Source organism: Monodon monoceros, unplaced genomic scaffold (assembly GCF_005190385.1).
Source record: "Monodon monoceros isolate NGI ecotype Baffin Bay Population unplaced genomic scaffold, NGI_Narwhal_1 Super_Scaffold_21, whole genome shotgun sequence".
Lineage (NCBI taxonomy): Eukaryota > Metazoa > Chordata > Mammalia > Artiodactyla > Monodontidae > Monodon > Monodon monoceros.
This window is the reverse complement of record NW_021703778.1, coordinates 33873202-33888579: the sequence shown is the minus strand read 5'-3', so window position 1 is coordinate 33888579 and position 15378 is coordinate 33873202. Positions and strand designations below refer to the sequence as shown.

Sequence of the window (15378 nt, the reverse complement as noted above, 5' to 3'; positions counted from 1 at the left end):
CTATCGCAGTGGCATGGGGAGACATTCATTATGGTCCCATTTCACCTACAAGCAAACAGGCTAAGTGACTTGCTCAAAAGCACACGGCAAAGTGTGGGTGAAACCAGGTCTAGAACTTGGACTCCCTAATTCCCCATCCGGCTTCTTAACACCTGGCAGCCCATCACATCTTCCAAAAGGGGGTTTCAAGTAGTCATTTTCTTTACACCATTTTTTTTCAAACCTTTAAATGAAATAATAAGCACACACAACAGAAAATACAAACTGATCTCAGTGTTGACCTCTTCAAATATTTAGTTAGTTATAGCGCTGAAGAGGAGGATAGGATAGGAGCCTGGAGGGATGTGACCCCCCCACTCACCCTCCAAGGTAGATGCCACCCAGAGGCACAGAACCCTGCGACCTCTTATCTGGAGCCCAGCTCTCTCCCAGAAGCCAGCGTATCCCACTGTCTCCCGGACATCACATAGTGGTCTTTCAGGCACCTCCAACTGAACATGTCCAGAACTGAACGCACCATGTTCCCCCTCCAGCCTGTCTTGTCCCCAGCTCAGCTAAGCCACCCGTGGCTCAAGCCATAAGGTGGGAGTCACGATGCTTTCTGCTCCTCCGGCCTCCACCATCTGTCACAGAGATCTCTACGTTCTACCTTCTAAGCACTTTACGAGGGGTCCTCTTCTCTCCACCCCCACCACCCAGCCCCTGCTCCAGGCCACCCCCATCTCTCCCACTATCCCAGCAGCTTCCTAACGGGGCTCCCAGTCTCTACGCTCATTCCCTCTTGCACCCCTGCAACAGCCGCCCTAGAAAGGTATTTCGGATGGAAATTTCTCCATCTTCCCGCCTGGCTGAAAGCCTCTGTGCATTCAAGACAAGTCCACGCTCCTTACACAAGTCTACGACGCTGCGCACGACCTGGCCCGGCCCACTTGGCTCTCTACCACTGGCCTTCTCAAGTTCCGGAGTCCCAGAGCCCCTCCCTGAGCTGGGACGGGCGAAAAGCAGGTCCTGCAGGACCGTGCGGGGCGCGCCTTGGACCCGTCGGGGCGGAGGGCGTCCTGCAGTGACTGGCCGGTGATCTCCGGCCCTGCCAATCTCAGAGAGGGGCAGGGTCTGTCTGATGGTCTAAGCCAATCCTAGAGCGGGGGCGGGGCTGGGGGCGGGACTCCGGGCTCCTTTGCTGGCCCGGGCTTTCCGGCCTCTCATACCTAAGTGCCCGGCCGCCACCGCACACCGCACCTGCTAGCCAGCAACCTCGCGCAGTTCTCGGCGCAATGGACCCGGCGTTGGCCGCGCAGATAAGCGAGGCGGTGGCGGAGAAGATGCTCCAGTACCGGCGAGACGAGTCAGGATGGAAGATTTGCCGGGAAGGCGTGAGTGAGGAGCTGGGCAGGAAGGGGTCGAGGGGCCTTTGCTCCCTGGGGCCGGGGTTCCAGAAGCCCCCAGGCTGCTCTCTCCTGGAGGTTTTCTGCGTTCCATCCTCCGGAGCTAGACTGAGGAGGAGATCGCACTGGGGGTTGTTTCCTTAAAAAATTATCGGGCCTGTTTTTGCACACAATGACCCCCCCCCCCCCCCCCCCCGGAGATAAGTATCTGTCCCTTTCTTTGAAAGACTTGGCCAAGGTCACCTGTCTGGTAAATGGTTAGGATGGAACCGGAAGCACCAGGCTCCAAAGCCTTTACTCCTTTCCTCAGGGCAGGAACCCCTCTGCCTTCCCAGGAAGGTGGCAGAGGGATGGTGCTGGTCACTGGACACAGGATTTTTAACTAACAGACCTAAATTGCCCGAGGAAACAAGATGCATGGTGATTTTTAAGGTGGTTTGAAAACTCCCCAGTGCTCTTCCAGTCAGCCACATAAGATCCCTTTGTCCATCACATCCTCCTGGGGGCAGCTTTGTCCTGGACCAGTCCCCACTCTGCTTCATGTCAGTTGGGTACCTTGGAGATTTGCACCTCTTGGGGCTCTCGACTTTTCTTCGGTAAAACAGGGGATTGGGCCTGGTGATCTCCCAAGGGCCCTTCTAGCTCTAAAATTTTGCGATTCTGTGCCTTTTGACAGAACGGAGTTTCAGTTTCCTGGAGGCCGTCTGTGGAGTTTCCAGGGAACCTGTAAGTGCACCCCTTGTTCAAAGCTTGTCAGAGGTGCCACACCTTTCCTGCTGTTTCTGTGGGTTTGCTTCCTAAGAGACTCCAGTCAACCCTAGCACCTGGAATCAACTTGCCAGTTACCTTCCAGAAAAGTTTCCGTGTTTAACTACATCATTTCCTCAAGCTATATTCTTATGAAAGCTTGCCTTCCGTCCATTCCTGCAGGCCTGAGGGGAGGTGGGCTGGTAAATGTCAGCCCCTTCTCTGCAAGGCTGTCTTAAAGAACAGTGACAGACGTGACTTCTAGTCCTTATATGTAATATAAACAAGGATACACAAGTTTGATGCCTTGGGGTCACATTCCTCTTTGTGCTGCAGGTACCGAGGAGAAGGCATTGTGAATGGGACACCAGAGCAGGTGTGGGGCTGTGTGAAGCCACTTGCTGGGACCCTACGAGACCAGTGGGATGAGAATGTGAACAGCCTTGAAATTATCGAAAGCATCACTGATGTAAGTCTGTCTAAGCACTGTTATCACGAGAGAGTAACCTGACTCTGTTCCCTCTGCGGGGGGTCAGTGACACCTTTAGGCAAGAGGAGTGCACTGTGAGCCCCTGAAGCCCAGCAAACAGGTCGCCCACTGCCTGACACTCAAACCCAGCCTCAGCCCAGGTACAGGTAGGTAGCAATGAGACCCAGAGAGGTAGAGCTGCCCTATACAGAGCTGAGAGAACATAGCGATGGATGATGAAAGCACGAGTGCAGAGTGAACATTAGCTCTGAGGATGCTGAAGCAGTGCCTGGACTGGAAACATCCGCTCTAGTTTGAAATATTGCCCGTTACTGGGACCATGGTAATGAATTGAGTCCTGGCCAAAGAGTCAGGATCCTCTGCCAGCCGTAGCGCTGCGCCAGGTGGCAGAAGCTGGATGACAGTTGCTCCATTGGTAAAATGTGTGGTATCTACTCTAGCACTGCCCAGGAGGACTTTCTGCTATGATGGAGATATTCTCCAACAGCGCTGTTCCATACGGTAGCCACTAGCCCCACGTGGCCACAGAGCATTTGAAAGGTGTCTAGTTTGAAGAAATAAATTGTTAATTTTATTTAATTTTCATGACTCGATGTAAATTTAAGTAGCCACATGGAACTAGTGGCTACCATATTGGACAGCAAAGATCTAGTTTGTCCTGCCCTGGGATCCTCTGTAGTATTACGTATCCACCTCCTTTTGATTATAGAAGTTAAGGAGAAAAAACAAAACAAAATATAGCCAAAACGAATTAAAAAGTTGCCCTGGGGAAATGTTGCCGGCTTTTTTTTATTTGAATGGTGCCTTGATTTTGACATCTGTGGACATGGTACCCTCTTGGGTGTCTCTGTAGATGGTGCTGTGAAACCTCAAGCCATAGTTCTTTACTGGTCAATCCGTAGGACCCAAGTGTTCTTAACCTTGACCAAGTATTCACATTTCAGTTCATTATCACAAATTATGTCAGTGTTTCCTGAAGGGTGGGGCACATAATGTTGGGGCACTAGGTGATTCAGTGTATTAGGTCTTTAACAGTCAAAGCTGAAACTGAATCACACACAGGGAGGTCACCCCATTTCAAATCTTCAATCTCTCTGATAACTTGAAGGGAAAAGTCTGGGATAGGTGCTAATGTGCCTTTGACACCTGTTTAACACTTGCGAATCTCCATCATAACAAACAGACAGCTGGCCTCAGGCTCAGAATTAGAACCCAAAAATCCCTTGTGTGTGTGTATATGTATACATATATATATATATATATATATATATATATTTGCAGTTGTCTTTTATTTCTGCCAAGTGGTACCTTTTTTTCATTTCCAGTAGTTAAATAGCTTCCTTTTTAAAATAAGTTTAAGTTTTAACAAGTGAGCACATTTAGATAAAAATATTAAGTGAATAACAGGATAGGTGCTACCAGAGATAGGAAAAAATTATGAAGATAGTATACAAATAATTATGCACAAATGCTTGAAGTTGAGGAAACATGGGTTAATGCCCTTGGAAACATAATGGAAATGTAATAACAGGATGACAGCGTGATTTTGACAAATCTCAAATATCCTAATTCTAAGATTGATAGATAGTAGATGGATGGGTGGATGGATGAGATACAGAGCCCTGTGCACACGTTTGTGGCAGTTATAACACGTGCTGCCGCTTTCAGCATTTCTTACCAATATGTCCTCTTCATCTTGTTCTCCAGACACTCTCTTTCAGGATTGATGCGTTTTGTAGCAATAATCAGGAGTGGAAGCTGTATAGTTACTTTTTTTAAAATCTCATCACTTCTGCCATTCCTACTACAATACTAGAATTCAGAAAAGGCAAAATTACCTTGTTTCTAGCAACAAGGTTTGGCCTTTAAAAAGAATATATGCTTTAAGAGAGGGGAAAACATGGAAATTCTAACTCCAGTGTGCAGTGCCTCGGTTAAATATTGAAATCAGCATCCCTCAGTGTCCCTTTGGCCCCCTGGGGGATTTTACACCCTAGGACAGTGTATGATTGGAAGATTCTAGATGGGTGGGGTATGTGGCACCTTTTTCAAGTGGGAAAGGGAAACCTGCATGAAGGTGCAGGCTGTTCTCAGGCAGGTCATTCTAGGAAGGACACATGGAGGATGAGCCATCTGGAAACTGATTCCCAGTGCTCTCAGAGCCCACTGGAAAGTTCTCAAGTGCCCCCAGAGATTGCATGCCCACCTGGAAGACTCATACCCAGGGTCAGAGTTTTCTCAGCAACACACGGTGCCCCTAGTCTTAATAGCCAAAGAGGCAAGAGACCTTCTCGCCTGCTCCCCAGAGGTCTCCCCAGGACTGTCCCATCCTCGGGCCTGACCTGTACCTTGTGACCTTGAAAGGACTGGGGTCCTGCTGGAGGAGGGGAATCATGGGATAAAGCATGGGGTGGGTTTGAAGGGCCCTTGGCTTGTAAAGTGGGAGAATGGACTTGGTGGGATATTCTGAGATGGAGTGCAGTTCAAGGGGTGCTACCTCCCAGGGCTGGGGCTGGGAGAAACCAGAAAGCTGCCCAGGACACACATTTAAGGAGGCACTGCTCTCGGGGTTAGGCAAGTACTGGGTCGGCCTTAGGAAGGAATGGCCTCTCTTGCCTCACCCTACTCCTGGCCCTATTCAGGCCTCATCTCCACCCTGAGCTTTGTGGTGAATTCCTTCATCTCTCCAAGCCTCAGTTTCCTCACCTGTGAAATGGGTTCATGAAACCTATTTCTCAGTTGCAAAGGACCACTGAGAGCTTTGTCCAGCCGGGCTCTTACTACGTGCTCAATTAATGGCAACTCTCATGATCTTTTGAGACATAAGTTCAGAGTGGTCCTGATTGGCCATGGGCAGCCCGTGTCACAACCCTGGATTCTACGAGCTGGGTGTGTTGCCATGACCCTTGGCACGTCCAGGAAAGTTCATTCTAGACCCTCCAGGTCACAGCGCCACCCTGCTGTCAGTGCTATTCCCATTTTCCAGACCCTGGGGTATTGGGACAGGGCGGATGAGCTCCGAGTGGAGTTGGGGCGGGGAGCAGATGCGCAGCCGTCAGACGCAGCTGGATCCCCCTTTGCTCTGACAGACACAGTGCGTCAGCAGAACTACCACCCCCTCGGCCGTCATGAAGCTCATCTCTCCCAGAGACTTTGTGGACCTGGTGCTGGTCAAGACGTATGAGGATGGGACCATCAGTTCCAATGGTGAGTGACGGCAGGGCTGCTACAAAGCCTTCGGGGGATGCTGGGCTCTGCCTCCTCCACACCCGCCCAGCTCTTCAAGGAAAGCCGACCAGCTGGAAATCCCTGGAGCACTCACAGCCTGGGTCCTTTTTTCTGTGCCGGCCTCCCCTTGTCAGGTTTGGGGAGATTCTGTGCCAGGGAGGTCTGAGGTGGGAGAGTCCACACACTAGTAATTTAGTTATAAATCGCAGATTTCGTCAGCACCCCGTTTTCATCCCTGCTGAGGCGCATAGTTTGCACCCTAGACATGCGGGGTACGGTTTGGCTTCAGGGAACCCCAGGGTGCGGTGATTCCCTGCACCCACGGAGCTCCGTCCCGAGAGGGCTGTGGGGCTGTCCGCTCCCCTCCTTCCCACGAGGAGCAGAGTTCCTGCCTCTGCACTTTTGATGGTGCGTCCCACTGAGAGTCACAGCGCCTGCCACTCCTCTGAATCTTCCACATGGGGGTAGATTGTGTGTCCATCCACACCTCTCTCGGCTGCGATTTGAGAGGGGTCCCTTCGTTCTCCTGCCCCCAGGCCTCATAGTCTGAAATGTTGTTTTCTCTAATATTCCAGCAGGCTTGGGGAAGCTGTGGACATGAGTGTGTGCGTGTGTGTGTGTGCACGAGTATGTGTGAACGTGTGTGTGAGTGTGAGGGACGGGGGGTGGCAGTAGGAAGAGCTCAGGGCCAAGTGGCAGGGTCGTCCTCTGACGCCTGGGCTCCAGATGACTGGTCTGTACCCACCGTGGGTGCCCGGTAAGGCCCTTCAGTGGCAGTGGCCCAACTGCCCGAAGTTGTAGCTCACTGAGCGTCTTTCTCTGTCTTCCAGCTACCAGTGTGGAGCATCTGTTGTGTCCCCCAAAGCCAGGTTATGTGAGAGGATTTAACCATCCTTGTGGTTGCTTCTGTGGACCTCTGCCAGGGTAAGGATAACCTTTTGGATTGAATGATGCGCCCAGACCTAACTGTGGCTTCACTGAGGACAGTCTACTCAATGATGATTCACAGTAATAAAAATGCCTTGCCACTCTGTAGGCCTTGATGTTACAGAACCCTATACATACACATCGGTGATGTAACACGCCAAAGTTCTAGGCATGTGGGAAAGAATTGTGAGGAAGTGTCATTATTTCTGACGCGAGGAACCCTCCCTCTGGCCCCAGGCAAGCTGAGCAAATGCCACGGTGCCGTTTAGCAAATGATGAAACTGAGGCTCGGGGAAGTTAGGTGGCCTGTGCAGGCTCACAGGCTGGCCATGGGGGCCCTGGGCACCCAGTCTTCTCCCCCATGTTCTGAGTGCTCTCCACCAGCCTGGAGCAGGCAAGAGCTTAGCTGTCCTCACCCCGAATCCCACACGGTGCTCCTCACCCCTCACCGAGGAATGGGGTGGAGATGCTCGGGGCTAAAGGGCGATTCTCAGAGCACACCGTGAGTCAGCCCCAGAACTGAGCTCAGAAATGGTTCTGTCCCTATTTTCTCGCAGGTCATGGCCAGGTTCTTTTGGGGGTTTTGGTTTTTTGGTTTTGGCCTCACCGAGCAGCGTGCGGGATCTTAGTTCCCTGACCAGGGATCTTAGTTCCCTGACCAGGGGACCAGTTCCCTGACCAGGGATTCCCCTTGCAGTGGAAGCGTGGAGTCTTAACCACTGGACCACCAGGGCCAGGTTTTTACCAGGAGCTTTCCGTGTAATAATAACCCAAAGGTCACTGGTTTATCCTGGGAACCACTCAAGTTGACAAAGAAAGAAACTGTACCTGAGGGTCTGTCCCTGTCACCCTGCAACCCACAAACAGACACCAGCAGGGGAAACATCGATGCTGTCACCGCACAATCCCAGGAGAAGGGTTTTGGTGCCATAGCATTGTACCGAAAACCCACATCCCACACCTCCACATAACACTTTTGACTAAGCTGGCTTTTCAGACATCTTGTGGCAGACTTCTGTTAAACGTAGCAAAACTTTATGAGTTTGAAAATAATAGCATAGCTGCAATCCAACACAGCTTCCCTCACCATGCGCACACACACACACAAACACAGAGGAATTTTCAGAATAAGAGTCAGACCACCTTCCCCTTAGGGGCTGAATTCTACGGATGTCTTCCTTGGGGAGAACATACAATTTGATGAGTATCATTATGCCTCATTCCAGATAGCAAGAGTTGATTGCACAGACTTTGTAGCTGGGTCACTTAGAGTCAAAACCCAGCTAGTGTGGAGGTTTTTTTCTTAAGACATTTTAAAAACATTTTTTATTATATATGTTACAAATATTTCTTCCCAATGTGTTATATATATATATATATATATATATATATATATATATTTCTTGTTGTTTTATCTTTTGGCCACACCGCATAGCATGCGAGATCTTGGTTCCCCGACCAGGGATGGAACCTGCCTCCACTGCAGTGGAAGCGTGGGGTCTTAACCCCTGGACCACCAGGGGAGTCCCTAGTGTGGAGGTTTTGACTCAGCTCGCTTGAAAGCATTTTATGTGGATCTGAAACCTGTGACTGTGATGGTTCCCGTCACTCTATGAATATAGGCCTGTTCTAGGTGCTATGGATTCAAGAAGTGATACTAATCGTGACAGGAACAGCAGCAAATGTTTATACATCACTCCTGTGTGTCAGGCACTCTTCTTTATATTTTATAATTTAACTCATTTTTATTCTTATAACAATTCTAAGGTACTGTTATTACCTTCATTTTTTATATGAGGACTGTGGGCACAGAGAGGTTATGTAACTTACTCAAGATCACACAGCCAGGAGCTGGTCAAACTATAGCATCTGACTCCAAAATCTATGCTCTTAATCTAGATATTGACCCTTCAAAACAGATAAGCCTTCCTGGAACTTAGATTCTAGTGGGAGCAGGGTAGACAGACAAAACACAAGCACCATAATTATATCAGATGTACACGCTTGTAATGATAAGATTTTAAATGATTTGGAGAAAACTGAAACCAGATAAAGGTGCCGGGGAGGGATGGGGGAGCTAGACATCTGGGGGGTCACCAAAGGCCCCCTGATAGGACGTTTGACCAAAGCACAGCACAGGGAGCCTTGGGGATGGAAGGGGGCTGGGCGGAGTGCGTTCCTGGCGGAGGGATAAGCAGGTCCAAAGTCCCTGAGGTGGGGGAAGGCAAGGGGCATTGAGGGAATGGCATGGAGGCCATTGTGCCAGATGGCAGTGAGCAGGGGGAAAGGCAAGGAGATCCCGTCACCGAGGGAGCAGGGCCCACATCTTGGAGTCGTGGGCGCTGTCCTCGGAATCGAATGGGGAGCTGGCCGGGAGTCTGGAGCAGCATGTGCCCTGAGCTGTGTGTCCAGTGCTGTGATGCCTCTGGAGTGGGCGAGGTTGTGAGCCAGAGCAAGGGGACTAATTAGAGGTGAGGGATGGTGGCGCCTGAGTCGAGTGGCTGCAGCGGACAGGGCAGAGCTGTCGGGTTCTGGTTGTTCTGCAGGCGGGGGGCTGGTGTTTGTAGCAGGGTTATTGTAGTCACATCGTGAATGCAGCCCTGCTGTGTGCCCAGCGAGTCTGCTGAGTGCTCTGCACGTGTTAGCTCACGAATCCTTACAACAAGGACCAGTGGTGGACACCGTTATCTACCCCAGCCTTCTCCATGGGGAGACCAGGTGATTCCAACATCTCTCTGAGCCCCCCTTTGCCCGCTCTGTTAATGATGTCCAAGCGAGAAACACTCTTCACCGTGACCACTCTGTAAGGTACCGAGTTTGCCTCTTCCACCCGGCCTGTTGCGTGTTTACCTCCTACCAAGCCCCGTCCTCACCCGCAGGAAAGCATGGTCACTGGGCAGACTTTCTCCCTCACCTGTTCAGGCCAAAGAGGACAGCACTGAGAAGTATGAGGACTTGAGTGAGCCCGGAGAGGAGGAACAGAGAGAAGAGAGAAGGTCCCAGCAAAGGTGGAGGGGCTGGGGGTTGGTGAGCAAGGAATAGAGTCCGGTGATGCTGAGGCTTTGGGATGGAAGGCAGTCTGTGCCCCACCCCCACCCTGAGTTCAGGCTCTGTGCAAAGAAGACATGAGCAGAAGAGAGAAGCCTGCCCAGCCAGCACTGTCCTGCACTGTCATTCATCTGCTGGTCCCCGGCCCTGTCTGTGCATCTGGGAGGGAGAGCAAGGTTCTAAAGGGTCTCCACTTCTCGGCCCTTGACCTCCAGGATGTCAGGAAACATTTGATGGGCAGGTGCAGTGCTCCGTGGGGTTCCTGTTGAGACTCTGAGGCTGCTGACAGCTCCATTGAAATGAAACGCCAAATGGTCTCCGCAAAGCCCGTGCCTTTGTTGTCCTGGCAATTGGGAAGTTTGTGACACTGAAGATCCCTTGTCCCTACCAAGTTGGGTCCCACCTCCTCCCGTGCGTGCCCCTCACTGAATCTGACTCCCGCTGGTGGGCTTCACTGCCCTTGTGCCCCTGAGCATGAGGCCACTACGTGTGCAGCCCAGGGAGGTCCGCTGAGTTGCTGGGTTGGTGAGCGGACCCCGCCTCTCGACTTCGGCACAGGTCTGTGCCACGTTCCGTGTTGTGGCCTCCCTCGGGGCTTCTGCCAACCCCAGCCGAAGCCCCTTCACACGGGCGTGAGTTATGCGTCAGGTCTCTAAGTCAGCCCTTCTCACACTTTTGGTCTGAGGCTCCATTCCACTCTTAAATATTATTCAGGGCATCAAAGGGCTTCTGTTCATGTGGATTATATCCATCAGTATTTACTATACTTGAAATTAAAACTGGGATATTTAAAAAACATTTTTTTTAAAATAATGAGAATACGTGTATTATATGTTCCCATAAATATTTTTGTGAAAAGTAACCGTATTTTTCAAAAGAGGAACAAGAGTGAAGAGTGGCCCTGTTTGACATTTTGGGAAATCTCTTTAATGTCAGGTGTAACAGAAGCTCATATCTGCTTCTGCATTCAGTTGTGATATCACACCTCATGTAGCCTCTGGAAACGTCCCCCGGAAGCTGTTGACAGCTCCATTCAAATAAAATGCTCAGTGGTCTCCACAAAGCCCATGCCCTCATGGTCCTGGCCAAGAGAAAATTTGTGAGAGTGAAGTACACGCTGAGAGAATGGGAGTGAAAAAGGCAAATCACATCTTAGTGCTGTGATGAAAATAGCTCTGACCTTGCAGACCCCTTGAAAGGGTGTCAGGAGCCCCCAGGAGCTGCCAGACCATTTGGAGAACCGCTGCCCTCAATGGACAGAGTGCAACATTGTGTCTGTTCCTCCCAGGACCCAGTACAGGAGTGAGTTCTCGGAGGAAAGCCTTTGCCGAGTGAATCGGGCACAGGGAACAAATGACCTTCCTGGGCTGGAAGTGGGGGGTCGTCCTCGCTCAACGGCCTGGCGGGGCCATGGAAGCATCCACGAGAGGACCCGCTTCCATCCTGAAAAGAAGCAGGTCCAGAGGGTTGCCCTGGGTAGTGAACCCAGCGAAACCCCTGGGTCTGGACCATTCCCCTGGGCGGGCTCTCTGCTCCAGACACATAACAGCCCTGGCCTTGCTTTCACAGGGAGCCCAACAAGACCAGCCTGGTCACGTTCTTCCAGACCGACCTCAGCGGTTACCTTCCGCAGGGCGTGGTGGACTCCTTCTTTCCCCGCAGCATGGCCGGGTTTTACGCCAACCTCCAGAAAGCAGTGAAGAAATTCTATGGCTGACATCCTGGCTGGTGGGCCGAGAACTGCCATGACTTGTGCGGAGCTGCCGTTGTTGGGACGCAGCTGGAGAGCCTGGGAGAACACGGGCTCCAGTGGAACTGCTCTACCTTTGGAACCCACCAATGACCAGACATCAGCCAGAGGCAGCCCTGGCCCCTCCTGCGCCTCCTTCCACTTGGGTGGGGCTGCCATTTCCCAAGCACCCCTCCTCCAGCAGGGTGCCCCCCAAGCCCCCCGGCCACCGGACAGGGACTTTGCCCGGGCACCGTGCGATGCTCGCGGGTCCAAAGCCTTTCTGTGCCGATCACTCTCAGAGACCATGTCTCCCCGTTTGTTGAGAAGAATCACCATCAGTCCCGAAAACCTGGCCCAGCCCCTTGGTAGCATCTGAGCTCTCAGTCCTGTGCCACAGATCCCCGGATGTGCGTTTCTGATACCGTGCCAGACTTTCCCCCTTAAAAGACGTCAGCTTGGCAAAATGATGCTTAAAAAATGAGTTAAGCATTCAGGAAAAAACACTTTCAATACTCCTTTTGTTGTCTCTTCTATTCAAATCATTTTTCTCTCTTTTTCCCCTGCATGAGTTAGCTTTCAGGTGCCCCAGGGAAACCAGGCCGTTTGAATCTGCCCAGGCAGCGCTCTGGAATTGATTCTGGGCTCAGGGTACCTACAAGGGGAACTTGGAGGAGAGCCTCCTCTCCCCTGGGCATTTGTGGTTCTTGTGTTCTGTTATAGAAGATGGAACAGGAGTCCTCTGGCCTCCAGGACCTGGTGAGCCCATACTGCTGTCAGCGGGAAGGACAGAAGAGCAGATGTCCCACCCCCAGCAGTGCTGGCTAAAATCCCCCCCAGGCCCTGCTGCAAGATGAAACGACCCGGAACGGGCTATGCCCAGCCCGGTGCATCATCGGAACCAGGGAGCACGGCCTTGCCACCTGGAAGGGGCTTCAGCAGCCACACGACTCCCTGTCCTTCTTTCCGGCCAGGGCCACACAGTCCTGTGTGGAATTCTCCAACTTTCCCTCACAAGCTCCTCTATGGGCCCACCAACTTGCTGGTGAGGGAGGCCCCACGTGTGTTTGACCAGAGTGCCCTCGTATTGTAGTTTCTCAGGTTACTAGCACCCTTGCAGAAAATTTCCAGAGTCCTCAGCCTTTGCGCCTCCAGATGGAAAACGTTCTCCTCGTATCAGAGTATCTTGCTTCCCCACCTTTGAGTCCTGGGGTGCCTGTCTTCTGAATGTGCCGAGGTCTGAGCAAGCTTTAAAACGTGAAAGCTCAGTGTCAGGGGGTTAGAAAGCCTTCTTTCTGAGCTCTAATGCAGCTGCAGATCCCACAATCATGCCATGAAGATCATCCCCCTAAGTCCCTCTTCTCATCAAGAAACCTTCACAGGACTCTCCCGCTGCGGAGCACAGGCTCCGGACGCACAGGCTCAGCGGCCATGGCTCACGGGCCCAGCCACTCCACGGCATGTGGGATCCTCCCGGGCCGGGGCACGAACCCGTGTCCCCTGCATCGGGAGGCGGACTCTCAACCACTGCGCCACCAGGGAAGCCCTCCAGGACTCTTATATGTACTTAGATTTCATTCATTCATTCGCCAGGTACTTAATGGGTCCTTACCTTGTGCCAGACGTCGTTCTGTATCAACTCATCACAATTTGATCTCCCAAACCCAGCCAATTCTGGGCACGCCAGCCCAGGAGACCCAGGAAGGTGGTGGTCTTACCAAGATGGAGCCACCTGTGCTGCCCCATCTGGCCAGGAGGGGAGGTCAGCCTCCCAAGAGCACATCTCACTGGGCCCACTGCATGGACTGCACCTGCACTGCTCCTATGTGCATCTGCTGGCAGTGGGTTAAACTGGTTTGAGCACTGGACCGAGTCAGAAAACGTGCAAGTGGTCCCATCCCTGCCAGTTAGAAATGATGCCCTCGGACAGTCACTTAACACTCCTGTGCTTTGGCTTCCTGTCTTTAAAGAAAATCTGGGGACATGAATACCAGTCCTGGGGTAGCCTGCTTAAGGGCCCATGCAGGTGAGATGATGATGGTGAATCAGTGAGATGCTGTACAAAGCCAGGAACGAGGGCTGCCTGGGAGAGACTCTTGGATGGACTCATTTCCCTGGAGAGTTAAAGTAGATCCGGGATTGTTGTTTGTGCGTTTGCGGTGTTGGGGATGACTGGAATCATTGTTTGCAAAGGCACTGTTTTCTCTGCCTGCTGTCAGCTCTGAAGAAGGTGGCCAAGGCGCACTAAACCTCACCTGTAAACTGCAGCATCATGACGCTCAAATGGATGAGCTTTTGTTTTAAGACCTTCTTGCTGATTCTTTTTTTTTTTTTTTAATAAATTTATTTATTTATTTCTTGGCTGTGTCGGGTCTTCGTTGCTGCGCCCAGGCTTTCTGTAATTGCGGCGAGCATTGCGGTGCGGGGGCTTCTCGTTGCGGTGGCTTCTCTTGTTGCGGAGCACGGGCTCTAGGCACACAGCCTTCAGTAGCTGCAGCGTGCGGGCTTCAGTAGTTGTGGCGCACGGGCTTAGTTGCTCCGCGGCATGTGGGATCTTCCCGGACCAGGGCTCAAACCCATGTCCCCTGCATTGGCAGGCGGATTCTCAACCACTGCACCAGCAGGGAAGTCCCTTTCTTGCTGATTCTTGATTTGAAACTGGAAAGCTGGCAGTGGCAGCGTCCTCAGTGGTTCTATGTGAGCTGGGGGAGAAGGGGGTCTTCAGAGACAGAAGGGGTTCCTGGGAGGGCCTGGGCACACCCTGGCTGCTTGTGAGTCCTCATACAGCCCCACTCACTCACTTGATTCATCTGAGCTCCCAAGGAGGCATTCTCCGTGCCCCAGGCCCATGGCTGGCACTGCGCTCATCCATGTCACCACCTCCCAGTCCTGATGGAAAGACTCTCCTTCCCCAGGCTGGTCCACATTCATCACCTGGCTGCTTGATAAGACTCAAAACAATAACCCGATTATAGGAAACATGACTGTGTGCAGACGTGAGATTGCGGGGGTGAGGGGTGTGCCCACTGAATCCCATGGCCTGGGTGCCCAGCCCTGGACAGGCACACAGTAAGATCCGGTAGGGTGGGTGTTGAATGGGGTCATACCTTTCATTGTCAGACCATGTTCAAATTCAGCATTTCTCTTAAATCTAAGGAGCTGACGCAAATGGTTATCTCCAAGTTCTTGTCTCCTCTAGAGCTTGACGCAGATGACTCTGAGCACATAATTTCTCAGGCAGAATAGGGCACTGAGCTGGCACCCACTGTGGTGAAGTCACTAAAGGGGCTTGCATGAAGATTATGATTCCCCGGGAGAGTTTTCTAAGAGTTCACTGCCAGGAAGCAGATTCTTAGCTTCCTGTGGACCCTGGAGAAGCTATTGGATGACATTAAGATGGCCCCTCTACGGGTTTCCCTGGTGGCGCAGTGGTTGAGAGTCCGCCTGCCGATGCAGGGGACACGGGTTCGTGCCCCGGTCTGGGAGGATCCCACATGCCGCAGAGTGGCTGGGCCCGTGAGCCATGGCCGCTGAGCCTGTGCGTCCGGAGCCTGTGCTCCGCAACGGGAGAGGCCACAGCAGTGAGAAGCCCGTGTACCGCCAAAAAAAAAAAAAAAATGGCCCCTCTGATACTGGCCTAAGAGTAAGGACTTTTTGTGTCGTGTGTGTGGTCCTTGCCAGGTCCTCCCTCACACCCTTATTCACGGGAGCAGGGCCAGGAGCAGGGCTGACACACTGTTCAGGCCTCGTCAGGGGGTGCTGGGTGTTGCTAATGCACTTCCTTGTCCCGAGCTTGACAATCAGGCTTTAAGCGATGACCAAAC

The 15378-nt window shown here is 52.1% G+C and overlaps 1 protein-coding gene across 1 annotated transcript; it reads left to right on the top strand.

Moving 5' to 3' along the window:
- Nucleotides 1-1207: 1207 nt before the first annotated feature.
- STARD5 (StAR related lipid transfer domain containing 5) lies at nucleotides 1208-14327 on the top strand. Its single transcript, XM_029239807.1, has 6 exons — nucleotides 1208-1373; nucleotides 2062-2111; nucleotides 2469-2601; nucleotides 5712-5829; nucleotides 6681-6774; nucleotides 11395-14327. Exons 1-6 carry the CDS (start codon nucleotides 1275-1277, stop codon nucleotides 11540-11542), a joined length of 642 nt encoding a protein of 213 aa, XP_029095640.1. The 5' UTR covers nucleotides 1208-1274; the 3' UTR covers nucleotides 11543-14327.
- The last annotated feature ends 1051 nt before the right edge of the window (nucleotides 14328-15378 follow it).